This window comes from Pseudophryne corroboree, chromosome 2 (assembly GCF_028390025.1).
Source record: "Pseudophryne corroboree isolate aPseCor3 chromosome 2, aPseCor3.hap2, whole genome shotgun sequence".
NCBI lineage: Eukaryota > Metazoa > Chordata > Amphibia > Anura > Myobatrachidae > Pseudophryne > Pseudophryne corroboree.
This window is the reverse complement of record NC_086445.1, coordinates 59,023,938-59,049,048: the sequence shown is the minus strand read 5'-3', so window position 1 is coordinate 59,049,048 and position 25,111 is coordinate 59,023,938. Positions and strand designations below refer to the sequence as shown.

The 25,111-nt window shown below is 45.7% G+C and overlaps 1 protein-coding gene across 1 annotated transcript in view; it reads left to right on the top strand.

Annotated features, from left to right (window-relative positions):
* Nucleotides 1-25,111, top strand: part of DLG2 (discs large MAGUK scaffold protein 2) — a 1,975,700-nt gene that overhangs the window by 1,377,802 nt on the left and 572,787 nt on the right. The window contains exon 11 of the mRNA XM_063950647.1: nt 21,296-21,451. Within this exon, the coding sequence (XP_063806717.1) occupies nt 21,296-21,451 (156 nt within the window). The remainder of the gene's footprint in view (nt 1-21,295; nt 21,452-25,111) is intronic.

Genomic DNA, 25,111 nt, shown 5'->3' with positions numbered 1-25,111 from the left:
CTGTATCCAAATCCTTTACATGCACAAAGAAACCTATCCAAAATCTTACACAAGACACACTGAAAAAACTTTATTTTATGCAGCCATAATCTCATGCATTGATTTTTTTTACTTGCCTTCTAACTGGTGTTCCCCTACCCGGATTTTCAACCCTACAATTTATTCTGATAGCAGCAACTCTAGACAGATTTGTCTTCCCAAAATGTGCTCCTCCTGCTGTGTCTCATCCTCACTCGTCACCTGCTCCCAGTTATAGAACCTTTTTCGGTGTGTACCGACTATCCCTCTTCGCGACCAGACTGTACAGTAGCCTCCAAATCACCTTAGGCAATTCTACCCGATTAGCACAACCCTCTGCACAGTTCATTCAAAACACACCTCTGGCCCGCCCATATTTAAACCAGCATGGCCTTGCCTATTAAACTATTACTGCTTTAAATGTGCCAGCTAATGTGCATGAATTTTACTTGTTTCTGCAGCTTGCAATGCTATTACATACAGTATGGGCCTCATTGTTTTGTTGACCCCCCAAGCCAGCAGTGTGGTGCATACTTGCCTACTTTTGAAAACGCATGCCCAGGAGATTGTGAACCTAAAACCTATAAGTACAGACGAGCACTGCTACATCTGAGAGGCGTGTCATGAAAATTACTTACATCCAAATGTAAACGAGCCCCAACGTTTGTAATATCTACTTGTTGAAGAAAAGACACTGCTGTTTTTCAGGAATTGTTTGTGTATTGTGCGTCCGTATATTGTAAGTGGCAACGAGAAACCTTATTTAATATGTATATAGCCATAGGGATCATTGTGCTTCTTAACCAATGCAGGGAAATGGCACTAATAAGCTTATTTTAATGTATGTATTTCTGATTTCTTTTTTTACCCCAAGAATGTAACCGCTATATAATGGGGGTAAGGTGCAATCAGGGAGATTGATGGACTATTCAGGGAGTCAGGGAGGTTGCTACTATTTCAGGGAGTCTCCTGCAGAATGAGGGAGGGTAGGCAACTTTGGTGTGGTGTGATTTGATCATTACAATCTGACTGAACCAGTGTGCAATATATGGAGCAAAACCTCCTATATCAAACTCCTATTGTCCTGTAGTCTGTAAGCCTGCGAGCAGCACACCCTAACTTCTTTGTCTGTTAATACCCAATCATACTTTATCACTGAGTTTGTTAATAATTGTAAAATGCTATGGTGTATGTTGTTGCCATGGCCAGATTAAGGTGGGGGCGTAGGGGATACTGTACCCTGGGCCCCCCTCTGTCACTGGTTCCCCAGCCAGGGCACACCAACATCACTAGCTCTCCCTCTTGTGCAGCAGCAGAACAGGCAGCCAGAATGTAAGCAGGACAGCATGTAGAGCAGGCTGAAACACAGACGTATCAGGCTTCATGAGCTACTAACTGGGTTTCCCGACTAAAGGAGAGGTAGGAGGGGAAAGACAGCTGAGACCCATGTATTTCAGCTTCTCCTCTTCCCCACCTGGGTGTCTGGGTCTTGTGCAACCTGTTGTCTAATGAGAGCATTCAGGAGAGAGACACACATTGAGAGTCCTCCTGAATTCTGTCCCAGTGTGTAAGTAGTACAGAGGCTACTGCTATCGCATTTTTGCAAGATATATTATAGATTTTATATTTCTATATGTATTTTAATGTTGTATATGTTATCTTCATGCCACAACAGGAAAAGTTATAAAATAGTTGTCTCTCACTTATGTGGAGCTACAAACAGTACCCAGGCATTATTAAACTATGAGTTGAAATCTAATATACTGTACAAAGTGGCGTAACTACAATGGGTGCAGGGGATGCGACTGCTATGGGGCCCGAACTGATTCCAGGGGGCCCGCAGCTCCCCTGCACCCTGTCACTATCCCCCAGTAGAAATGTCTCTACTGAGAGAAGAGCCCTAGCGACAGGGTAGATGCTAGAACCAAGTGGGCTAAAGGACCTGTCAGCCAGCGTCAGAGTGAGTCACTCCCATGAGGCTGCTGCTGGTCTTCACAGAACAGAGGAGCATGTGACGGGTTCCACCAATCAGAGCTCAGCACATGCTCCTCTGACCCCTGAGCACAGTGTCATGGGAGTTATTACCCAGTAGTGCATGGTAGATGCTAGATCCAAGTGGCCTAAGGGACCTATGACATCAGGGGGAGGAGCTACATCACCAGGGGGAGGAGCCAGGCCAGGGGGATCGTTCTTATACTATCCACGCCACCAACCATCAGCTGTAGTAACCTGGTGGCGAGCGAAGCGAGCCACCGAGCCTGAAGCGTGGTGAGCGAAGCGAGCCCGCGAGGGTACTTTTCGGGTACCCTGCTCGGGCATGGCCCCTCCCCCTGGTGACGTGGCTCCACCCCCTGGTGACGTCAAAGGTCCCTTACCCCACTCCGATTTAGAACCAACCGTAGTGCATTGCCCCAGCCGTACACCATTACCATTACCTGCCTGCAGCTGCCGCTAAGGCCGTGACTGCTCTGCCTTCTGCTGGCTGATGCTGTGGCTCAGTGTCGTCACAAGGGGGGTGCGGCCCATCGAGGGGTGATACCATAGTGCTGGCTATTGCTCAGTGACAGGGGCCGGGTGCTGCACTGTAATATTATGTGCAGCAACACGGCTTCTGTTACCTTGTAGAAGCCGGCACTGAAGAAATGCCAGTCTCCGGGGCAAGGCCGCATCTCTCGGACCCCCGATGTGTCAAAAACAGGGGTCGTGATGCCAAGCCACGCCCCTGCCCATGAAGCCATGCCACGTCCTGGGAAGCCACACCCATTTGTCACCCGGCCGCACCGGGTGTTTGAGAGGTGAGTGACGCCTCTGCTGTGGCTGCCTGCTGTGAGTACATACATAAGTGAGTACCACATAAACTGTGGGCATTACAGGGTGGTATAATGTGTGTGTGGCGGGGTGCTGCAGTATGTGTGGGCATTACAGTGTAGTATAATGTGTGGGGACTACAGTGTGGCATAATGTGGGTGCACTACAGTGTTGTATAATATGTGGGCACTGCAGTGTGGCATACTGTGGGGGGGCATTATATTGTGGTGCAACTCACCCCAATGTAGATTGAAGCACAGATCGGGGAGTGCCTGGGGAGCTCTCTACTCCCTGAACCCCTGGTTTGCGACCGCCCGTACCCCCTTACCACCATCCCGTTTGTGGCCCTTTGTACCCACCTACCCCCCTCCGGTGTGTGACCCCCTGTAAATCCCCTACCCCTGTGTATGACACCCTGTACCCCCCCCCCCAAGGCTTAATCCGACCCTGGTTGTCGCTATACAAATAAATGTTGATTAATAAATAAATAGTCTTTGTATTACTAATAGATACAATGCACAGTAAGGGAGTGTAATAGGCCCTACACACTGGCCTATAAACTAGAGATGAGCGCCTGAAATTTTTCGGGTTTTGTGTTTTGGTTTTGGGTTCGGTTCCGCGGCCGTGTTTTGGGTTCGAACGCGTTTTGGCAAAACCTCACCGAATTTTTTTTGTCGGATTCGGGTGTGTTTTGGATTCGGGTGTTTTTTTCCAAAAACACTAAAAAACAGCTTAAATCATAGAATTTGGGGGTCATTTTGATCCCAAAGTATTATTAACCTCAAAAACCATAATTTACACTCATTTTCAGTCTATTCTGAATACCTCACACCTCACAATATTATTTTTAGTCCTAAAATTTGCACCGAGGTCGCTGTGTGAGTAAGATAAGCGACCCTAGTGGCCGACACAAACACCGGGCCCATCTAGGAGTGGCACTGCAGTGTCACGCAGGATGTCCCTTCCAAAAAACCCTCCCCAAACAGCACATGACGCAAAGAAAAAAAGAGGCGCAATGAGGTAGCTGTGTGAGTAAGATTAGCGACCCTAGTGGCCGACACAAACACCGGGCCCATCTAGGAGTGGCACTGCAGTGTCACGCAGGATGGCCCTTCCAAAAAACCCTCCCCAAACAGCACATGACGCAAAGAAAAAAAGAGGCGCAATGAGGTAGCTGTGTGAGTAAGATTAGCGACCCTAGTGGCCGACACAAACACCGGGCCCATCTAGGAGTGGCACTGCAGTGTCACGCAGGATGTCCCTTCCAAAAAACCCTCCCCAAACAGCACATGACGCAAAGAAAAAAAGAGGCGCAATGAGGTAGCTGACTGTGTGAGTAAGATTAGCGACCCTAGTGGCCGTCACAAACACCGGGCCCATCTAGGAGTGGCACTGCAGTGTCACGCAGGATGTCCCTTCCAAAAAAAACCTCCCCAATCAGCACATGATGCAAAGAAAAAGAAAAGAAAAAAGAGGTGCAAGATGGAATTGTCCTTGGGCCCTCCCACCCACCCTTATGTTGTATAAACAAAACAGGACATGCACACTTTAACCAACCCATCATTTCAGTGACAGGGTCTGCCACACGACTGTGACTGATATGGACCCCCCCCAAAAAAAGAAGCAATTAATCTCTCCTTGCACAAACTGGCTCTACAGAGGCAAGATGTCCACCTCATCTTCACCCTCCGATATATCACCGTGTACATCCCCCTCCTCACAGATTATCAATTCGTCCCCACTGGAATCCACCATCTCAGCTCCCTGTGTACTTTGTGGAGGCAATTGCTGCTGGTCAATGTCTCCGCGGAGGAATTGATTATAATTCATTTTAATGAACATCATCTTCTCCACATTTTCTGGATGTAACCTCGTACGCCGATTGCTGACAAGGTGAGCGGCGGCACTAAACACTCTTTCGGAGTACACACTTGTGGGAGGGCAACTTAGGTAGAATAAAGCCAGTTTGTGCAAGGGCCTCCAAATTGCCTCTTTTTCCTGCCAGTATAAGTACGGACTGTGTGACGTGCCTACTTGGATGCGGTCACTCATATAATCCTCCACCATTCTATCAATGTTGAGAGAATCATATGCAGTGACAGTAGACGACATGTCCGTAATCGTTGTCAGGTCCTTCAGTCCGGACCAGATGTCAGCATCAGCAGTCGCTCCAGACTGCCCTGCATCACCGCCAGCGGGTGGGCTCGGAATTCTGAGCCTTTTCCTCGCACCCCCAGTTGCGGGAGAATGTGAAGGAGGAGATGTTGACAGGTCGCGTTCCGCTTGACTTGACAATTTTGTCACCAGCAGGTCTTTCAACCCCAGCAGACCTGTGTCTGCCGGAAAGAGAGATCCAAGGTAGGCTTTAAATCTAGGATCGAGCACGGTGGCCAAAATGTAGTGCTCTGATTTCAACAGATTGACCACCCGTGAATCCTTGTTAAGCGAATTAAGGGCTGCATCCACAAGTCCCACATGCCTAGCGGAATCGCTCCCTTTTAGCTCCTTCTTCAATGCCTCCAGCTTCTTCTGCAAAAGCCTGATGAGGGGAATGACCTGACTCAGGCTGGCAGTGTCTGAACTGACTTCACGTGTGGCAAGTTCAAAGGGCATCAGAACCTTGCACAACGTTGAAATCATTCTCCACTGCACTTGAGACAGGTGCATTCCATCTCCTATATCGTGCTCAATTGTATAGGCTTGAATGGCCTTTTGCTGCTCCTCCAACCTCTGAAGCATATAGAGGGTTGAATTCCACCTCGTTACCACTTCTTGCTTCAGATGATGGCAGGGCAGGTTCAGTAGTTTTTGGTGGTGCTCCAGTCTTCTGTACGTGGTGCCTGTACGCCGAAAGTGTCCCGCAATTTTTCTGGCCACCGACAGCATCTCTTGCACGCCCCTGTCGTTTTTTAAAAAATTCTGCACCACCAAATTCAAGGTATGTGCAAAACATGGGACGTGCTGGAATTTGCCCATATTTAATGCACACACAATATTGCTGGCGTTGTCCGATGCCACAAATCCACAGGAGAGTCCAATTGGGGTAAGCCATTCCGCGATGATCTTCCTCAGTTGCCGTAAGAGGTTTTCAGCTGTGTGCGTATTCTGGAAAGCGGTGATACAAAGCGTAGCCTGCCTAGGAAAGAGTTGGCGTTTGCGAGATGCTGCTACTGGTGCCGCCGCTGCTGTTCTTGCGGCGGGAGTCCATACATCTACCCAGTGGGCTGTCACAGTCATATAGTCCTGACCCTGCCCTGCTCCACTTGTCCACATGTCCGTGGTTAAGTGGACATTGGGTACAACTGCATTTTTTAGGAGACTGGTGAGTCTTTTTCTGACGTCCGTGTACATTCTCGGTATCGCCTGCCTAGAGAAGTGGAACCTAGATGGTATTTGGTAACGGGGGCACACTGCCTCAATAAATTGTCTAGTTCCCTGTGAACTAACGGCGGATACCGGACGCACGTCTAACACCAACATAGTTGTCAAGGACTCAGTTATCCGCTTTGCAGTAGGATGACTGCTGTGATATTTCATCTTCCTCGCAAAGGACTGTTGAACAGTCAATTGCTTACTGGAAGTAGTACAAGTGGGCTTACGACTTCCCCTCTGGGATGACCATCGACTCCCAGCGGCAACAACAGCAGCGCCAGCAGCAGTAGGCGTTACACGCAAGGATGCATCGGAGGAATCCCAGGCAGGAGAGGACTCGTCAGACTTGCCAGTGACATGGCCTGCAGGACTATTGGCATTCCTGGGGAAGGAGGAAATTGACACTGAGGGAGTTGGTGGGGTGGTTTGCGTGAGCTTGGTTACAAGAAGAAGGGATTTACTGGTCAGTGGACTGCTTCCGCTGTCACCCAAAGTTTTTGAACTTGTCACTGACTTATTATGAATGCGCTGCAGGTGACGTATAAGGGAGGATGTTCCGAGGTGGTTAACGTCCTTACCCCTACTTATTACAGCTTGACAAAGGGAACACACGGCTTGACACCTGTTGTCCGCATTTCTGGTGAAATACCTCCACACCGAAGAGCTGATTTTTTTGGTATTTTCACCTGGCATGTCAACGGCCATATTCCTCCCACGGACAACAGGTGTCTCCCCGGGTGCCTGACTTAAACAAACCACCTCACCATCAGAATCCTCCTGGTCAATTTCCTCCCCAGCGCCAGCAACACCCATATCCTCCTCATCCTGGTGTACTTCAACACTGACATCTTCAATCTGACTATCAGGAACTGGACTGCGGGTGCTCCTTCCAGCACTTGCAGGGGGCGTGCAAATGGTGGAAGGCGCATGCTCTTCACGTCCAGTGTTGGGAAGGTCAGGCATCGCAACCGACACAATTGGACTCTCCTTGTGGATTTGGGATTTCAAAGAACGCACAGTTCTTTGCGGTGCTTTTGCCAGCTTGAGTCTTTTCAGTTTTCTAGCGAGAGGCTGAGTGCTTCCATCCTCATGTGAAGCTGAACCACTAGCCATGAACATAGGCCAGGGCCTCAGCCGTTCCTTGCCACTCCGTGTGGTAAATGGCATATTGGCAAGTTTACGCTTCTCCTCCGACAATTTTATTTTAGGTTTTGGAGTCCTTTTTTTACTGATATTTGGTGTTTTGGTTTTGACATGCTCTGTACTATGCCATTGGGCATCGGCCTTGGCAGACGACGTTGCTGGCATTTCATCGTCTCGGCCATGACTAGTGGCAGCAGCTTCAGCACGAGGTGGAAGTGGATCTTGATCTTTCCCTAATTTTGGAACCTCAACATTTTTGTTCTCCATATTTTAATAGGCACAACTAAAAGGCACCTCAGGTAAACAATGGAGATGGATGGATTGGATACTAGTATACAATTATGGACGGGCTGCCGAGTGCCGACACAGAGGTAGCCACAGCCGTGAACTACCGCACTGTACTGTGTCTGCTGCTAATATATAGACTGGTTGATAAAGAGATAGTATACTCGTAACTAGTATGTATGTATAAAGAAAGAAAAAAAAACCACGGTTAGGTGGTATATACAATTATGGACGGGCTGCCGAGTGCCGACACAGAGGTAGCCACAGCCGTGAACTACGCACTGTACTGTGTCTGCTGCTAATATATAGACTGGTTGATAAAGAGATAGTATACTCGTAACTAGTATGTATGTATAAAGAAAGAAAGAAAAACCACGGTTAGGTGGTATATACAATTATGGACGGGCTGCCGAGTGCCGACACAGAGGTAGCCACAGCCGTGAACTACCGCACTGTACTGTGTCTGCTGCTAATATATAGACTGGTTGATAAAGAGATAGTATACTCGTAACTAGTATGTATGTATAAAGAAAGAAAAAAAAACCACGGTTAGGTGGTATATACAATTATGGACGGGCTGCCGAGTGCCGACACAGAGGTAGCCACAGCCGTGAACTACCGCACTGTACTGTGTCTGCTGCTAATATATAGACTGGTTGATAAAGAGATAGTATACTCGTAACTAGTATGTATGTATAAAGAAAGAAAAAAAAACCACGGTTAGGTGGTATATACAATTATGGACGGGCTGCCGAGTGCCGACACAGAGGTAGCCACAGCCGTGAACTACCGCACTGTACTGTGTCTGCTGCTAATATATAGACTGGTTGATAAAGAGATAGTATACTCGTAACTAGTATGTATGTATAAAGAAAGAAAAAAAAACCACGGTTAGGTGGTATATACAATTATGGACGGGCTGCCGAGTGCCGACACAGAGGTAGCCACAGCCGTGAACTACCGCACTGTACTGTGTCTGCTGCTAATATATAGACTGGTTGATAAAGAGATAGTATACTCGTAACTAGTATGTATGTATAAAGAAAGAAAAAAAAACCACGGTTAGGTGGTATATACAATTATGGACGGGCTGCCGAGTGCCGACACAGAGGTAGCCACAGCCGTGAACTACCGCACTGTACTGTGTCTGCTGCTAATATATAGACTGGTTGATAAAGAGATAGTATACTCGTAACTAGTATGTATGTATAAAGAAAGAAAAAAAAACCACGGTTAGGTGGTATATACAATTATGGACGGGCTGCCGAGTGCCGACACAGAGGTAGCCACAGCCGTGAACTACCGCACTGTACTGTGTCTGCTGCTAATATATAGACTGGTTGATAAAGAGATAGTATACTCGTAACTAGTATGTATGTATAAAGAAAGAAAAAAAAACCACGGTTAGGTCACTGGTATATACAATTATGGACGGGCTGCCGAGTGCCGACACAGAGGTAGCCACAGCCGTGAACTACCGCACTGTACTGTGTCTGCTGCTAATATAGACTGGTTGATAAAGAGATAGTATACTACTAATATTATATACTGGTGGTCAGGTCACTGGTCACTAGTCACACTGGCAGTGGCACTCCTGCAGCAAAAGTGTGCACTGTTTAATTTTAATATAATATTATGTACTCCTGGCTCCTGCTATAACCTATAACTGGCACTGCAGTAGTGCTCCCCAGTCTCCCCCACAATTATAAGCTGTGTGAGCTGAGCAGTCAGACAGATATATAATATATATAGATGATGCAGCACACTGGCCTGAGCCTGAGCAGTGCACACAGATATGGTATGTGACTGAGTCACTGTGTGCTGTGTATCGCTTTTTTCAGGCAGAGAACGGATTATAAATAAAAGTGGTGGTCACTGGTCACTATCAGCAAAACTCTGCACTGTACACTACTGAGTACTCCTAATGCTCCCCAAAATTAGTAAATCAAGTGTCTAAACGGAGAGGACGCCAGCCACGTCCTCTCCCTATCAATCTCAATGCACGTGTGAAAATGGCGGCGACGCGCGGCTCCTTATATAGAATCCGAGTCTCGCGATAGAATCCGAGCCTCGCGAGAATCCGACAGCGTCATGATGACGTTCGGGCGCGCTCGGGTTAACCGAGCAAGGCGGGAAGATCCGAGTCGCTCGGACCCGTGAAAAAAAACATGAAGTTCGGGCGGGTTCGGATTCAGAGAAACCGAACCCGCTCATCTCTACTATAAACCTCAAAGATATGCAGATTTTAGCCATCAATTAAAAATAAACCCAGATTTATGCCTCTCTTAATTACTGCTACTATACATACTATAAAATGACAAAACAAATAACAGAGCTATAGCTACATTAAACATTTATAACACTTTACTTGGCTTTTGGAAATCATGTTTGTCTTATATATGGGTGTGGTATGTTAGGTAGATTAGATTTATAGGCCCTACACACTGGGCGATAATTCTCAAAGATATGAACGATCTCGTTCATTATTGAACAAGATAACGTTCATATCTTTGAGTGTGGAGTCACCAGCGATGAACGATGCAAGGCCCCGCGCTCGTTCATCGCTGGTGCCCCGTCGGCTGTGCATGCAGGCCAATATGGACAATCTCGTCCATATTTGCCTGCACTTCAATGGAGCCGGGTGACGGGGGGAGTGAAGAAACTTCACTTCCCCCGTCACTGCCTCCCCGCCGCCGGGTCGCCCGTCAGCCGTATCCGCCGTCGGGCAGCTCGGCGGCGGATCTTTAAATGTGTAGGGCCCATTAGCTAGATTGTGAACAGGGAAAGACCACCACTCTAACACATACTGTATATGCCTGGGACAGCTGTATTATTTGTGGATTGTCAAGGCAGGTGTGAATGCTCCATGATGATGACAATCGTTAGCCCTGGCATGCCGCTGTCTCAGTATATAGTAAGTTCTTGTGTGCCTGTTTTAGCAAATCTTTTTTTTACTGTACACGAGACACACAAGATGTATCTACTGCATTAAAGATGTCTTCTTACGTTTTACTGAACCTCAAAGTGAATGTGTATTTTGGAAGCAAAGTGAATGGCATACCTAAGGTGGTGGTACTTCCAGATGACTCCAAAATTTTTGGGAGTTCCTCTGGCCCCCAGAAGAGTGGATGGTCCTTCTGCATCCTGTCCATTATGTAGTAGGATGACTAGAACAGGACAGGGAAAATAATGCCAAGAATCGAGGGTCAATAGCGAGGAGGCGTGGTCAAATAAGGCGCGACTCTATGAGAACTGCGCAAACAGGCCAGCCCCCCCCTCCCCTCATCACCAGTCAGCAGCACCTTCCTTTTTAGATGAATTGTTTATCACAGAAGCTGGGCTAGGAGGTGGGGGTAGGCTTGGGATAACAGATGAGAGACTTGGGGACCGATTTAACAACAAGTGATATTCATGTTATCACTCATTACATATGTTGAATGGTGGCCCAGCCAATCAGCTCCACACTGTCATTTTTCAAACACATGACGGTTAGGAACTGATTTTGCTTTAGCACCATTTAACATACGTAACAAGTTATAACAAGAGTATCACTCATTAAATCTGCCACCAACTGAGAGTCTGATAAAGCAGCACAGAAGAAATCCAGTAGTGAGGCATGGGGGGAGGTGATTAGGGAGGAACAGAGCAGTTGTGCCTTGCACTGGGGCCCACCAACATGAAGGGGCCCGCAGCCAGTGGCCGTATCATGAGTCGCATTGACTCATTGTATGCTGGCCGCCGCTGCAACTTGGGCCCTAGCCAGGGCCAGATCTAGACCTTGCGGGCTAAAAATAGGGGCATGGCTTCATGGAGAAGGGGCGTGGTCAGTCATGCCCCCTGTAGCTGTGCCCCCAGTAGTATTGCCCCCAGTACTGTGCCCCCTGTAGAGTTGTGCCCCCAGTAGTATTGCCCCCAGTACTGTGCCCCCAGTAGTATTGCCCCCAGTACTGTGCCCCCTGTAGAGTATTGCCCTCAGTACTGTGCCCCCTAGTTGCACTGTTTAAAAAATAAATAAATAAATAAATTAATACTTACAATCCCCGCTCCTGCTTCACGACCGCTGCTGCCCTCTGTCTCCGGCCTCCGGCGCCGCTCCACGGATCTATGGGGGAGACGTCATGACGTCTCTCCCATAGCACCGCATAAACACTAGAGGTCAACTATGACCTCTAGCGTCTATGTGCCGCTCCCACAATGCAGTGCGGTGCATCTAAACAGCACCGAGCGGCACCAGTAGCGGATCTTGCCACGGCGGCGGTGCCCTCCGGAAGGCAGCGCCTAGGGCAAAAATCCTGCTTGCCCGTAGCAAGATCCGCTACTGGCCTTAGTAAGAATTGCTCTGATGATCCAGTGATGGAGGTAGGAGGAGGGGGGAAGCATGGAAGCTGCAGTGTTAGCCATAGTCATACGGAGAAGTCGTGCCGCTGCAGCTGCTGGGTGCGCACTTCCCTTATTTAAGTGCGCGCCAAAGGCGCAAAAAGATGTGGTTGAGGGCATTGACATTTACGGGACGTAAACTTAGCACGTTCGCTATTGGTACTAATGTGTTAGTTATGCCAAGTATTCATGCAATTGCAGATTATTTCAGAGTGTCTACTTACTGGTGAATATATTGTTTGTGGAAACAATAATAAATATAGATAAGGAGAAGGGTTTAGCGCTGGAAAATGTTTAACTTTTTTACGATTTGCAGACAGTTTTGTCTTATTGTGGATAATGTAAATGTCGTATCAAAAAATGACATGTTTTCTCCAAGTGCCCCATAGACCAGACTGACTTTACATTACCAGACCTATTTCTAAGTGTTTACAACCATTTCTGTGAACATGTCAATACTGAAGATGTGTAAAGGCTGAAAATGACATTCAGGAGAACCGCACTAATCTACTAATCGTTTATTCTATCCACTGTTGATAAAAAAAAGATGTCCTTCTGATCAATAGCCGCTGCTGGAGCCGGCTTTATGCACTCTCCGGTCAATTCTAGAGAGATAAAACCTTTCATGGCCTTTAAATAACGGTTTTCGCCTGTAGATATCTGCATTATGTCAGTGACTTCAGAACGTCTGCACAGGAAGGCCGATAAGTGTCACCTTGCTGAGGATTTCTCAGTCTGCTGGGAACACAGGAATGTGTGCACATAGGGGGATGCAGTACATATACATTATAAATGGTGGCATATCTGCGTCCTAACAACCATGTCACAGGCTGTGTTTGTAAAAATGACGGGACAGAGCTGATTGGCTGGTTCTTTATAACTCTACACTTTATCACTTTTTAAGGCTTAGTACATCTGGCCCTGTGTGAGGAGGAGATAGAGAACCAACCAACCAGCTCCTAACTCATTTTTCAAACACAGCCTGCAATGTGGCAGTTAGGAACTCATTGGCTGGAACTTTATCTCAGGCTACTTTATCTCTCACCAAGGCTTAGTACAAAGACCTCACAATAGGTCCACAGGTGGTACTAGTTATTCTCAAGGATTGCTTGAATACACGCACTGTTGTGTTCGATGAGGACCGAGTTTGAGAACACTGGGCAGAATTCAAATGTTTTACCACTCTCGGGAGTGGCGAGCTGAAATGGGCACCCAAACGGCACTTTCACATTTGCGCCCTGCACTTTGTTTGGGTTTAGCTGCTTTACACGGCTAAACCCGACCTCTATGTGGGCGATCATCATGATAAAGACATACAACTGAATATCGCCCCCCGCGTTCTCCTGTCACTTTAGATTGGAGATTGTGTGTGATAATCAATTCAGTTCCGCCCGCTGTGAAACATTATACCCCCTGCATGAAGTTCTATTTCACTTATGTTAAACAAAAAAAAACAGAAAAGCCAATGCAACAACAGGTTCTGGAAGTGCTCCTCACCAGGGGGTGTATTTTATAAAGATTGACTGTAATGAAATTTTTTATTGATTTTTAAATCAATCTAAATCAATGTTATGTTTCAGGGGTAAAACATACATTTACTAACATTTTAAAATCAATACAAAAAGTAGTCTGTAAGTAAGTGTTTTAGCCCCTGAAACACAACATCGATTAGATCGATTTTAAAGCGTTCTGAAATGACCTTTAGTACAAATATGCCCCGATCTCGCGCAAGTACATGGTTGCTGGAAAACTTGAGTAACTTCTATGGGAGGCAAAGGGTAAAAGTATTATAGTCATTGCTGGTCCCAGGACCATACCTCCCAAAAGTCCCCACCTCAGTGACACAGTCCTGCAGTCCGTTCACTCTGACCCACCCCTGCCCAGCTGTGGGGAACAAGATTTGTCTCCTATTGTTCCAGTATAATGTACAGGGCTTCCTATACTCCTGCCCATTGTGCAAAAAGAGTATAAGAGAATTTTCAAATAAAGTTTTATTGAACTAAATATTGTTTTTTAGAAAACCAATGAGTCTCACACTTTATAGATCCACTGTCCGATTTTTCTGGATGCTGCAATTGGGTCCTTTTGGGGTCCAAAAAGTAGTCCTTACGCGTTTCGCTGTCACAAGGGGCAGCTTAGTCAAAGGTCGGACAGTGAATCTATAAAGTGTGGGACTCATTGGTGTGCCTTCCTGCGAAATAGCCACCTAAAACTCCCTCATCTGTGCTCTGGAGCCTGTACCATCTGGACCACCGCTAAGGGAAGTACTCCATCTTTGCTTGTTATTATGGTGGAATAAGACAGTCCCACCAGCAAAAGGCAAAACTAGCAATAAGGTCCACCTACCACTGGATCACTACTGCCATTGGTGGTCATTCCGAGTTGATCGCTAGCTGCTTTTGTTCGCTGTGCAGCGTTGAGGCAAAAAAAGGCACTTCTGCGCATGTGTATGCGGCGCAATGCGCACACGTGACATACTATTACAAAGAACGATGTAGTTTCACACAAGGTCTAGCGAAGCTTTTCAGTCGCACTGCTGGCCGCAGAGTGATTGACATGAAGTGGGCGTTTCTGGGTGTCAACTGACCGTTTTCAGGGAGTGTTCGTAAAAACGCAGGCGTGCCAGGAAAAACTCAGGCGTGGCTGGGCGAACGCAGGGCGTGTTTGTGACGTCAAAACAGGAACTGAACAGTCTGAAGTGATCGCAAGCGCTGAGTAGGTTTTGAGCTACTCTAAAACTGCACAAAAAAATTATGCCACCGCTCTACGATCCTTTCGTTCGCACTTCTGCTAAGCTAAAATACACGACCAGTGGGAGGCGGCATAGCGTTTGCACGGCTGCTAAAAACTGCTAGCGAGCGAACAACTCGGAATGACCATCATTGTCCTAAGTGTCCAAGTCATAACCTAAAAGACTTTTTTACAGCTCCATTCCTTACACACAATTATATTGTATATTTTTATGTTTTATTGATGTTTTTAAAGCCCATTGATTTAATGCTCAATACCATTTATTTATGGGAAATATGAAATAAATATCATACTGCTTTTTTTATCACATACACCTGTCTGCTTATAATATTGTATTAGCGCTGTTTGTTTGTTTCTGTATAAATACATACACAGTGCACCTGCCGGGTGACCTGGAAAACTTGACCTGTTGGGAGCTTTTGAGGACTATGGGTCTATTTACTGAGCCGTGGACGGAGATAAAGTACCAGCCAATCAGCTCCTATCTGCCATGTTACAGGTTGTGTTTGAAAAATGACAGTTAGGAGCTGATTGGCTGGTACCTCATCTCCGTCCACTTTATCTCCATCCAAGGCTTAGTGAACAGACCCTGAGTTTGGGAACCAATGGTTTAAAAGAACAACCTGTAGCGTAGAAAGCGATACTAAAGAGTTATGGATGTTGTCGTGTAATATGCACATGGAAAAACAGCGTCATATAGAGACCCCTGGCTTCCTTGCTCCGGGTAATGTAGGGATATAATGGAGGAATAACAAGGACACGGACCCCTGTATACTGTTTTGGGGGGACCATATTAATTTAAGCTAAGGTTATCCAAAAGTGGAATATTTTATTTTCTAAAGCTATTCTGAACTAAAGGCTACAACCCATACTGTCCACATGTGTCTGCATCTCTATTTGTAATTACTGCTTAGAACTTGTATTTTCTTACTCGAACCACACATTGAGAATTTTAATGAGACGTCCAGTTGACTCCTTCTTTTAGTATATTTACAATCAATGGTCCTCATTCCGAGTTGATCGCTAGCTGCCGTTGTGCGCAGCACAGCAATCAGGCTAAAAATCGGCATTTCAGCGCATGCGTACGGGCCGCAGTACGCATGCGCGAAGTACTTTCACACAAAACTATGCCGTTTTACACAAGGGTGAGCTACGCTTTTCTGTCGCTCTGTTGATTGGTGAGTGATTGACAGGAAGTGGGTGTTTCTGGGTGGTAACTGGCCGTTTTCCGGGAGTGTGCTAAAAAATGCAGGTGTGTCAGGTAAAAACGCAGGCGTGGCTGGGGAAATGGGGGAGTGGCTGGCCGAACGCAGGGCGTGTTCATGACATCAAAGCAGGAACTAAACTGACTGAAGTGATCGCAAGGTAGGAGTAGGTTTGGAGCTGCTCAGAAACTGCATGAAAATTTTTACGAGCAGTTCTGCTAACCTTTCGTTCGCACTTCTACTAAGCTAAGATACACTCCCAGAGGGCGGCGGCCTAGCGTTTGCACTGCTGCTAAAAGCAGCTAGCGAGCGATCACCTCGGAATGAGGTCCAATGTATTATATACTGTAAAACAATTCTCCAATGTGCTTGGTTACCAACTGTTATAAACATCATCAATATAATGTACGCAGAAGCACTAAAAGCACTTTTATTTCATGCCGCACAAAAGACATGTGAAAGTTGTTAATGATTTGTTATACTTTACAGATTTTTGTTTATTAAGCTACATGATCAGTTAGTAGAAGGAGGTAGTAAGGGGTCTCCCTTATATGGAGTCAGGGGTGGATTGGGATGGAAAACCAGCCCGGAAAATTTATAGTAGCAGCCCTAATGGGGGTGTGGTCTGATGAGGGGGCGGGATCTCTTCTCATAGGGCCTGATTGTACGCAATTGTGGACTTCCTTGCGTCTTTTGCTGCAGACCAGGGGCGGATTGGTAACTAAACGTGGCCCTGTGAAATTTTGTAAAAGTGGCCCAACTTGGGCAGCACAAGAGGCATAACATACTGTGTAGCCATGACAGCATCACTGGATGGCAGAGTTGCAGAGATGGAATAATAGAATGAATGGGCACAGTGCAGTGTACGGAGAGAAGTGGGCTGTCTGTCATGTGGGGGGTGGGGCTACATGAAAACACACAAGACAGACCCTGCAGACACGTCAGCCTACCAGGAAACTTGCTGGTGAGCCTTATGGCCAATCCGCCCCTGTATGGAGTCCCAGGGGCTACTGCGTCCTGCTGTATCTCCGATAGTTCTGTAACCCAGGACCAGAAAATCTATTTAGTTTGCCAACGTAGAATGGCAGTGGAGGGAGGGTGCTGCTAGACGACCACTCACAGCACCCCAGTCTTGTGATTGGTCATTCTACTCAAACCTCATCGATTTATATATGGGGACATCTGAGGAGTGCAAGAGCACTGGACAAATGAATGCTTGTACCAAGGGCTGCTGACTGCGTGGAGCCGCATAAATATTTATTTATATACACATGTGCTGTAGCCTATAGCAACGTATCAGATAGGGGCCATATGTACTAAGCCTTGGAGACTGATAAAGTAGATGGAGATAAAGTACCAGCCAACCAGCCCCTAACTGTCATTTTTCAAATATAGCCTGTAACGTGGCAGTTAGGAGCTGATTGGCTCTTACTTTATCTCTCTCCACTTTATCACTCTTCAACACTTAGTACATCTTCACCACTATCTGTTTGGTGCAATGTAAGCCTTTGAAAGCTATTGAGTGATTGCCAGTAATGCTTATTAAAGCTGCTGCTGTGTCAGTAACCCGTAGCAACCAATCAGAAATAACATTGTACATTTCTGCAGCAAGTTGATCATTAACAGCAAGCCTCTGATTAACTGCTGTAGTATATTATTTCAGTCACATTTTGTCAGCAATGTGCCCTGTGTTGATCTATTGGATACTAGTGTAATAGTACATTTATACAGTGTCCCAAGGAGAGCGGGGTAGACCGGCCCCCTCTCACCCGTTACTTAACAGAGCAAGCGGTGAATAGATGCATGCTCCCGGCGCCTATTCAGTGGCGAGATCGAATGAAGTACTGGGCAAGTCCCCACATCTGCTGCAGTCCCTCCATTTCCAATAGCAGTCATCGTAACATCCATATGTTTCTTTGTTGGATGCAAAGCAGTCAGATTTACCCGATAATTAATGCAACCTTAGGGTTGCCGAATCATCATAAGTAACACATATGAATTACACAGCTTCTGCGGCTGCTGACTTCAAGTCTCCATTTCACCTGGTTGTAATCATCCACAGAACCTGTGTAATCCATATGTGCCCCTTATTAAAGGGATGAACTGGCAAGTCAAGGCACTCTACCAGTGTCACTCTGTTTTCCTGCTCAGCTGCAAGTCTGGCAGCTGCTCAGATTGCAGTGGCACCTGGGGTAATTCAGATGTGGTTGGAGTTGTGCCCTGTGCCACAAAGACCGTTCTGTACATGCTCTAATGGTTTCCTGCAACGACGGATGCACTAGAGCATCAGACTGTCAGTGACTGACAGTCTGATGCCATTTGGGGGCAGGGAGGGGGCAGCGATGGCCTCCGTTTGTGGAAAAGGAGATGTGCCGCCGCTGTTTAGGGGGAGGGAACAGGACAGGACTTTCCTGGACTCTTACAAGGATCTGTGTCGGGCAGCTTGGGCTACCCCATGGGTGCCACAAGCCGCCCAATGGTGTCGCAGTGGTCCGATGCTGCGTCCTAGAACGCAAATCAGATCACTACTGCAGCAGGAGGTGTCTACTTGCAGTAGACACCCACACAGGGGAAGCTGCTCAATAGATGCTTCCTGCTGCATTTACCTACAGAGCTATCACTGCTGCTTCCTTCTCCACCCACATCTGAATGAGGCCTCAGTGCCTTCATCTATGCCCACTGTAGCTCACTGATAAAGCCTTCTTTCTCCATATTGGGGGACAGAGAGGAAGGTAGGGGGAGTGTAGGAGGTTACAGGCAACGTGCATGATGCACTTTCCAGCTTTCCCCAACACTTCCCTTGGCTTGCAAAGTAAAGCTGTCAGAGATTAGCTACTTGCACTAACAATAGTAGAGTCTTCTCCCACAGCCAGGGCGTGATGCAGAGGTGGACGCAACGCTGATGATTACACAAATCAGCGATTATTTGCTACTACAGCGCATGCTTTACCCAGAGTGTACACAAAGGGGTGCTGTTGAGTTCAGGATAAATGGTATCAGGAAGGTGGTGGGAAAGTGTTGGGTGGCTAGTAGCGTACTGTATGCAAAAATGGTCCGTTCAGTGGTCGTGTTAAGGACATGTGGCTGGCTTGTTAAAGCAAGCAGCTGTGCTCACAGCCCCAAAATTAGTTGGCCATGGTCAGACGGAGACTCTGCACCTACCATAGTGCAAGTTTTGATGGTGGCATATGAGGTGTGACTATTAAATAACAAGACTGTACTTGTAAAAATAAACCATACTGCGCGAGTTAAAAGTTAGTGGGGGAGCACTGACCTTGGACTATCTCAAAATGGTTTTGCAAGTGTCACCCCTCTCGCACAGATAGATTGTGGCCACACAGCATTCGGAGAAGTTTGTTTTGTCCTGTGCATCATAAAATTGCTTACAGTAGTTCAAAAGCATGGCAACGTGTTACCTGAAAGTTTTTAGTTAAATTGAGCAAAACGCCCAACGGATCTTTCCATATGTTAACCAAGACTTACAGGGCAGATTGTATGTCATGTGCACGTGTGTTTGAGTGGCACAAAAGGTTTCGTGACGGTCATCGGGATATTGAAGATGATGACATCCTGGAAGTCCTTGTACATGAAAAACAAATAAAAATGTGGGAGAAATTTAGGAAATTGTTCGAATTGACCGCCGACTCAGCATCCGAATGATAGCAGAAATGGTAAACATCGACAAAGAAACTGCTGAGCAAGTTTTACATCAAGATCTTAACGTGACAAAAGTTTGTACTAAGATGGTTCCAAGGCTTCTCACTGCCCAGCAGACAGGAAATCGAAAGTGAATTTGTACAGACATTTTGGAACAAATTCAAGAGGATTCGCATTTTTTAGATAAAAGTTATTACCTGTGATGAAACATCAGTACGATCCTGGGACAAAACGCCAGTCCATGCACTGGAAAACACCATCATCACCAAGAATGAAGAAAGCACGTCAAAGCAAATCCAAATTCAAAGCCACGTTCATTGTTGTCTTTGTTATTTTGTCAGACTGGGTACTAAAAGGTGTAACAGTGAATCAGCATTACTACAAAAATATTCTATAAACTTTGCAGAAAAGAATCAGAAGAAAGCAGCCAGAGTTGCGGACAAATGGTTTTATCCTCCATCAGGACAATGACCAGCCCACACATCTCTCTCTGTGAAGCAGTTTTTGGCCGATAAACAGACTGCAGTGCTAGAACACCCTCCATACTCACCAGACCTACAGTAGCACCGTGTGATTTATTTCTTTTCCCTAGTGTTAAATCTGTACCCAAAGAAACCCGTATACCATCAGTTACTGATTACTGATACAGTTACTGTTGGGACAGCTGATAGATAATGAGCTACAGCACAGCTGTTACCAATGGAAAATATGAATGCAGCAATGTGCGGATGCAGAAGGGGAGAACATAGAAGGGGAAGGGAGTTAAAATGTACTTAATATAATTAAACGTAAATTATAGCATCAATCTCGTTATTTTATATCCATCTCAGTCCTTGCACATTCGTCCGCACGAATATACATGAGGGAAGGACTTTGCAGCAGCATTTGTATAAACTCACGGATGGGCGACCAGCAATAGACGCTGCTGCAGGCATTTTTGTGCGTGACTCAGAACTACGCCATGAGCGGCAGATGTACTAAGCATTGGAGAGAGATAAAGTGGATGGAGATAAACTACCAACCAATCAGCTCCTGTTATTTTTCAAACACAGCCTGCAGCATGCCAGTTAGGAGCTGATTGGCTGGTATGTTACCTCTCTCCATGGCTTATGGGCCCTACACATTAGGCGATTGGCCGCCGAGGTGCCCGACGGCCGATACGGACGACCCGGCTGCGGGGGGGGGATTTGCGGGAGGAGTGAAGTTTCTTCACTCCCCGTCACCCGGCCCCATATCCCTTTATATTAATATGTACGAGATTGTCCATATTGACATGCATGTATAAATGAGCTGGCACCAACGATGAACGAGCGCGGGGCCGCGCATCGTTCATCGTTGGTGCCTACACACTGAATGATATGAACATTCTCGTTCATTAATGAACGAGAATGTTCATAGCGTTCAGTTAGATCTTTTAGTGTGTAGGGCCTGTAAGTGCATCTGCCTCTATAATATCTCTTCCAGGTAAAATATTTTAGAACTGCATCATGTTATTTGCCATATAAAATATAAAATAAGGTTTTGTAAAGTAAGTTTTGTCTTCATATGTTCCTATAAAATTTATATGTATTCTAAGTTATCCAAATTACTCAGGATGTGTAAATCCTTCATTAGATCTTTTATTGATGCATTTTGTTTTGTATTTTACCATTTACTATCTGTTCTCAATCTTCCCGTAGGTCCCCAGAGCCTGTATACAGCACTGTAAATAAACTGAGTGAGCGGCCGTCCTCTCCCAGGCATTACTCCCCAGTAGACTGTGAGAAGAGCTTCCTCCTGACCTCTCCGTATCCTCACTTCCACGGAGGTCTGCTTCCTGAGCTGGAAATCTCCAGGTACGAACCATAACCTCCACCCTGTCCAGTGCTTCTCTCGTTATGGACTCTGAGTGTCAGCATGGCAGAATAATAGGGAGGCAATCAGAATAATGTCATCAGCTGTGCAATCTAATGCGCTTTCATACAGGTCGCTGTACTCTGGGGTGACCTGTAATATCTTTTATAAGGCAAGTTTGGCTGGGACCTTTGTGATATAAAGCTTCATCTCTGGCCATGATGACTTACACTGATATGTATTATATACCGAATTAAAAGTAAGCTGAAAATCAGCCATGAATCGGATGTTTCTCATGGGTGTGGATTGTTAGATCTACACTAAAAAGGTCTACAGTCAATAGGTCTACCACTAATGGTATCCAAGGTCTACAGTCAATAGGTCTACCACTAATGGTAGCCAAGGTCTACAGTCAATAGGTCTACCACTAATGGTAGCCAAGGTCTACAGTCAATAGGTCTACCACTAATGGTAGCCAAGGTCTACAGTCAATATGTCTACCACTAATGGTAGCCAAGGTCTACAGTCAATAGGTCTACCACTAATGGTAGCCATGCATTAGAGTCAAAAGGTCAACACAGAATAGGTAAACCATAGGAAAGGTTGACAAGGTCAAAAAGTCCATGGGGTCAAAAGGTCGACATGTGTAGGGTCGACACAAAACAAGTAGACACAATTAATTTATTTTTATTTTTATTTTTTTGGGGGGGTGTTTTGTTACATTTCTGCCTCAAACAAGCCAAATTAGTGTACCACGTCCCCTCGCATGGCAGGTTACTATTCCCAATCGTAGTCAACGTGGATGGTGAAGTATGAAAAAGTTGAAAAATTTGTTGGAAAAAAATGAAAAAACTTGTGTCTACCATATGTGTGTCGACCATTTACATGCCGACCTTTTGAACGGTACATTTTACATGTCGACCTTTTGACCCTATTGACCTTTTGACCCGGTCGACCTAATGCATGTCTACCGTTGGTGGTCTGCCTATTGACTGTAGACCCTTTTAGTGTAGATCTATAGTCTGGATACTATTTGTCATAAGAGTACATTTTATGGGGCATTACCGACAGTATGAGTCTATATACATTGGGGTAAATTTACTAAGGTGGGAGTTTTTTAGAACTGGTGATGTTGCCTATAGCAACCAATCAGATTCCATCTATTATCTTCTAGAAGTAGCTTGATAAATGTTAAGTAGAATGTGATTGGTTGCTATGGGCAACATCACTAGTTCTAAAAAATTCCCACCTTAGTAAATTTACCCCATTGTGTTAGAGTCTCGGCCATTCCCGCTGGGCAGTGGTGTGCAGGGATGATTTATAATTATGGGGGCCCCAGGGCAATTTGTGGGACCCCTATCAATAAAATTGTTAATAAAATATGCTGGTGATATTATTAAGAAGTATAATGTGTAAATACTCCAAGCACCACAAATGTATTAAACACACTGCAGTGCCTCCAGTTCACCTTATTCCACAGAGAAAGTTCAGTTCACATATGCCCCAGTGCCCCCATGTTGGTGATGTAGTTATATGTACCCCCCCAGTGTTTGGGGGGCCCTTGACGATTTCTCCCCAATTGCCCTGCTGTTAATCCAGCTCCGCTATACAATATCTTGGGGTCTATGTACTAAGCCTTGAAAACAGATAGTGTGGAGAGAGGAAAAGCACCAGCCAATCAGCCAAGTTACAGGCTGTGTTGGAAAAACGACAGGAGCTGATTGGCTGGTACTTTATCTCTGTATCTCTCTCTCCAACGATTAGTACATATCTCCTATATGCAGTGGCTGAAGTGAACTACTATAAAATGGTACTGTATAATATACAGGCACTCTGAGAGTTCTGCCCTCTACTCCTGTCTTTGTGATCAACTGTAACAGTTTATTTCAATGAGTGAATTATTTACACATGTGTACAGAAACATGGCTGCTGCTTGTGCCACTCAGTCAGTAATAGAGACACACTTTATGGTGGAAGTCAGGGGGAACTTAAAGTGGCCCTGGAAAAAATTATTAACGTTGCCTTGTGTAGGAGGGACTGAATCAACTGTAGGTGGGGCCAAACACAAAAGTAGGTGGGGTTAGGAAATAGCTCTAACTACAATTGTGATAAGCAGGAAAAATAGAACATTTTATGGCTAACTGCTGACCCCGGCCAGGGTGTACTGGGACTTATAGTCCAACTGCGACTGGATAGGCATTTATTAGATTTTAGTGATACATGAAACTTCCACACCTGCAGATCCCCAGAATCATCTAATGAACTTCTAGGACCAGTTCTGGACCTAGTTGCCTATCTTCCCGGACCCTGCCCTGTGGGAGAGTCCTGTTTGAACCTCTTATCTCCCACTGCCCTGCATTATAAATCAAATATCCTAATTCTTTGGATTCTTCACTGCAGCCAGGGTACCACCGAGGAATTTCTGGGCAAAGACAGTGATTTGCTGTAGTCATTAGTATGACTTCTGTCCAGGCTCATCAGCCTCTGCTGTCGACTCTCAGCAAAACCTTGTAGGGCCCGCAGCTTGCCTGGCCCCTGTGATCTGTGTCTTCTTATCACAGCTGCCGGTGTGTGTGAGGTGTGGAAAGTTTTATTAGTAATCTTTAGTTAAACACACAATAAGGACAATATAACAAAGTCCATTTTTTTTACAAAGAGATTATCATTAAAGTAAGAATTCACACAAGGTCAAATTGCATTTGGATTTATTGCATATACATCATATTTATCATGTATATTGTGCTGAGTGAGAAGAAAATAAATATTACAGTGAATAGTTGCAAAAAAAACAACAACAGTATTGCAGTCAGCAACATTAGTACCAATAACTGTAAAATTTTCTTGAATATTGTTACTAATGTTATATACAAATATCTCACAACAACTATTTAAGCGTAGATACACTCATATGTTGAGCTAGACATGGCGCATTCTACTCTAATCTCCCTGAATCTAATTTTCAAAAGTAGACAAGTATGGCTGGGACTGTATGAACTGTGCATGGCATGGGACCCTTACTAACAAGCTCCTCAAGTGTTCTACAGTAGCTGTCTATTACATGTGAGAAAACAAGCTATTATTATTATTATTATTATTATTATTACATTTTATTTATAAGGTGCCACAAGTGTTTCACAAAGCCGTACAAACAGCATACAATAGAACAGTACAGGGAGACAGAACTTAACATTACAGTAAAAAATAACAAAAATCGAGGACAGGTAACAAAGAGCATCACAATTCTCAATACACAATACAGCTTCGATGTAAGTAGCGAGGGAATAATCAGCGTACTACTTGGGGCTGGCGGCCATAGATAGAGATGAGCCTTTACCAGCAGGAGAATATGCGGGTAAAGATGGTCGCTGAATAGGAGAGAGCTGTAAGTGAAATGTGAGGAGAAGAGGGCTTTGACAACAAGAGGGAAGGGGGCCCTGCTCTGAGGAGCTAACAATATAGTGGGAAGGGGCGACAGACAGATGCAAGCGGTAGGTAGCCTGATGGCAGTATGCAAGCAAAGCTGAGATGTTGAAGGCATGAGGCAGGGGGATGGAGGAGCAGCCTCAGGACTAGGTTATGCATCGGAAGGGTAGGCTTTGATGAATAGGGGGGTTTTCAGTGTCCGTTTGAAGCTTTGCAAGGTTGGGGAGAGTCTAATGGAG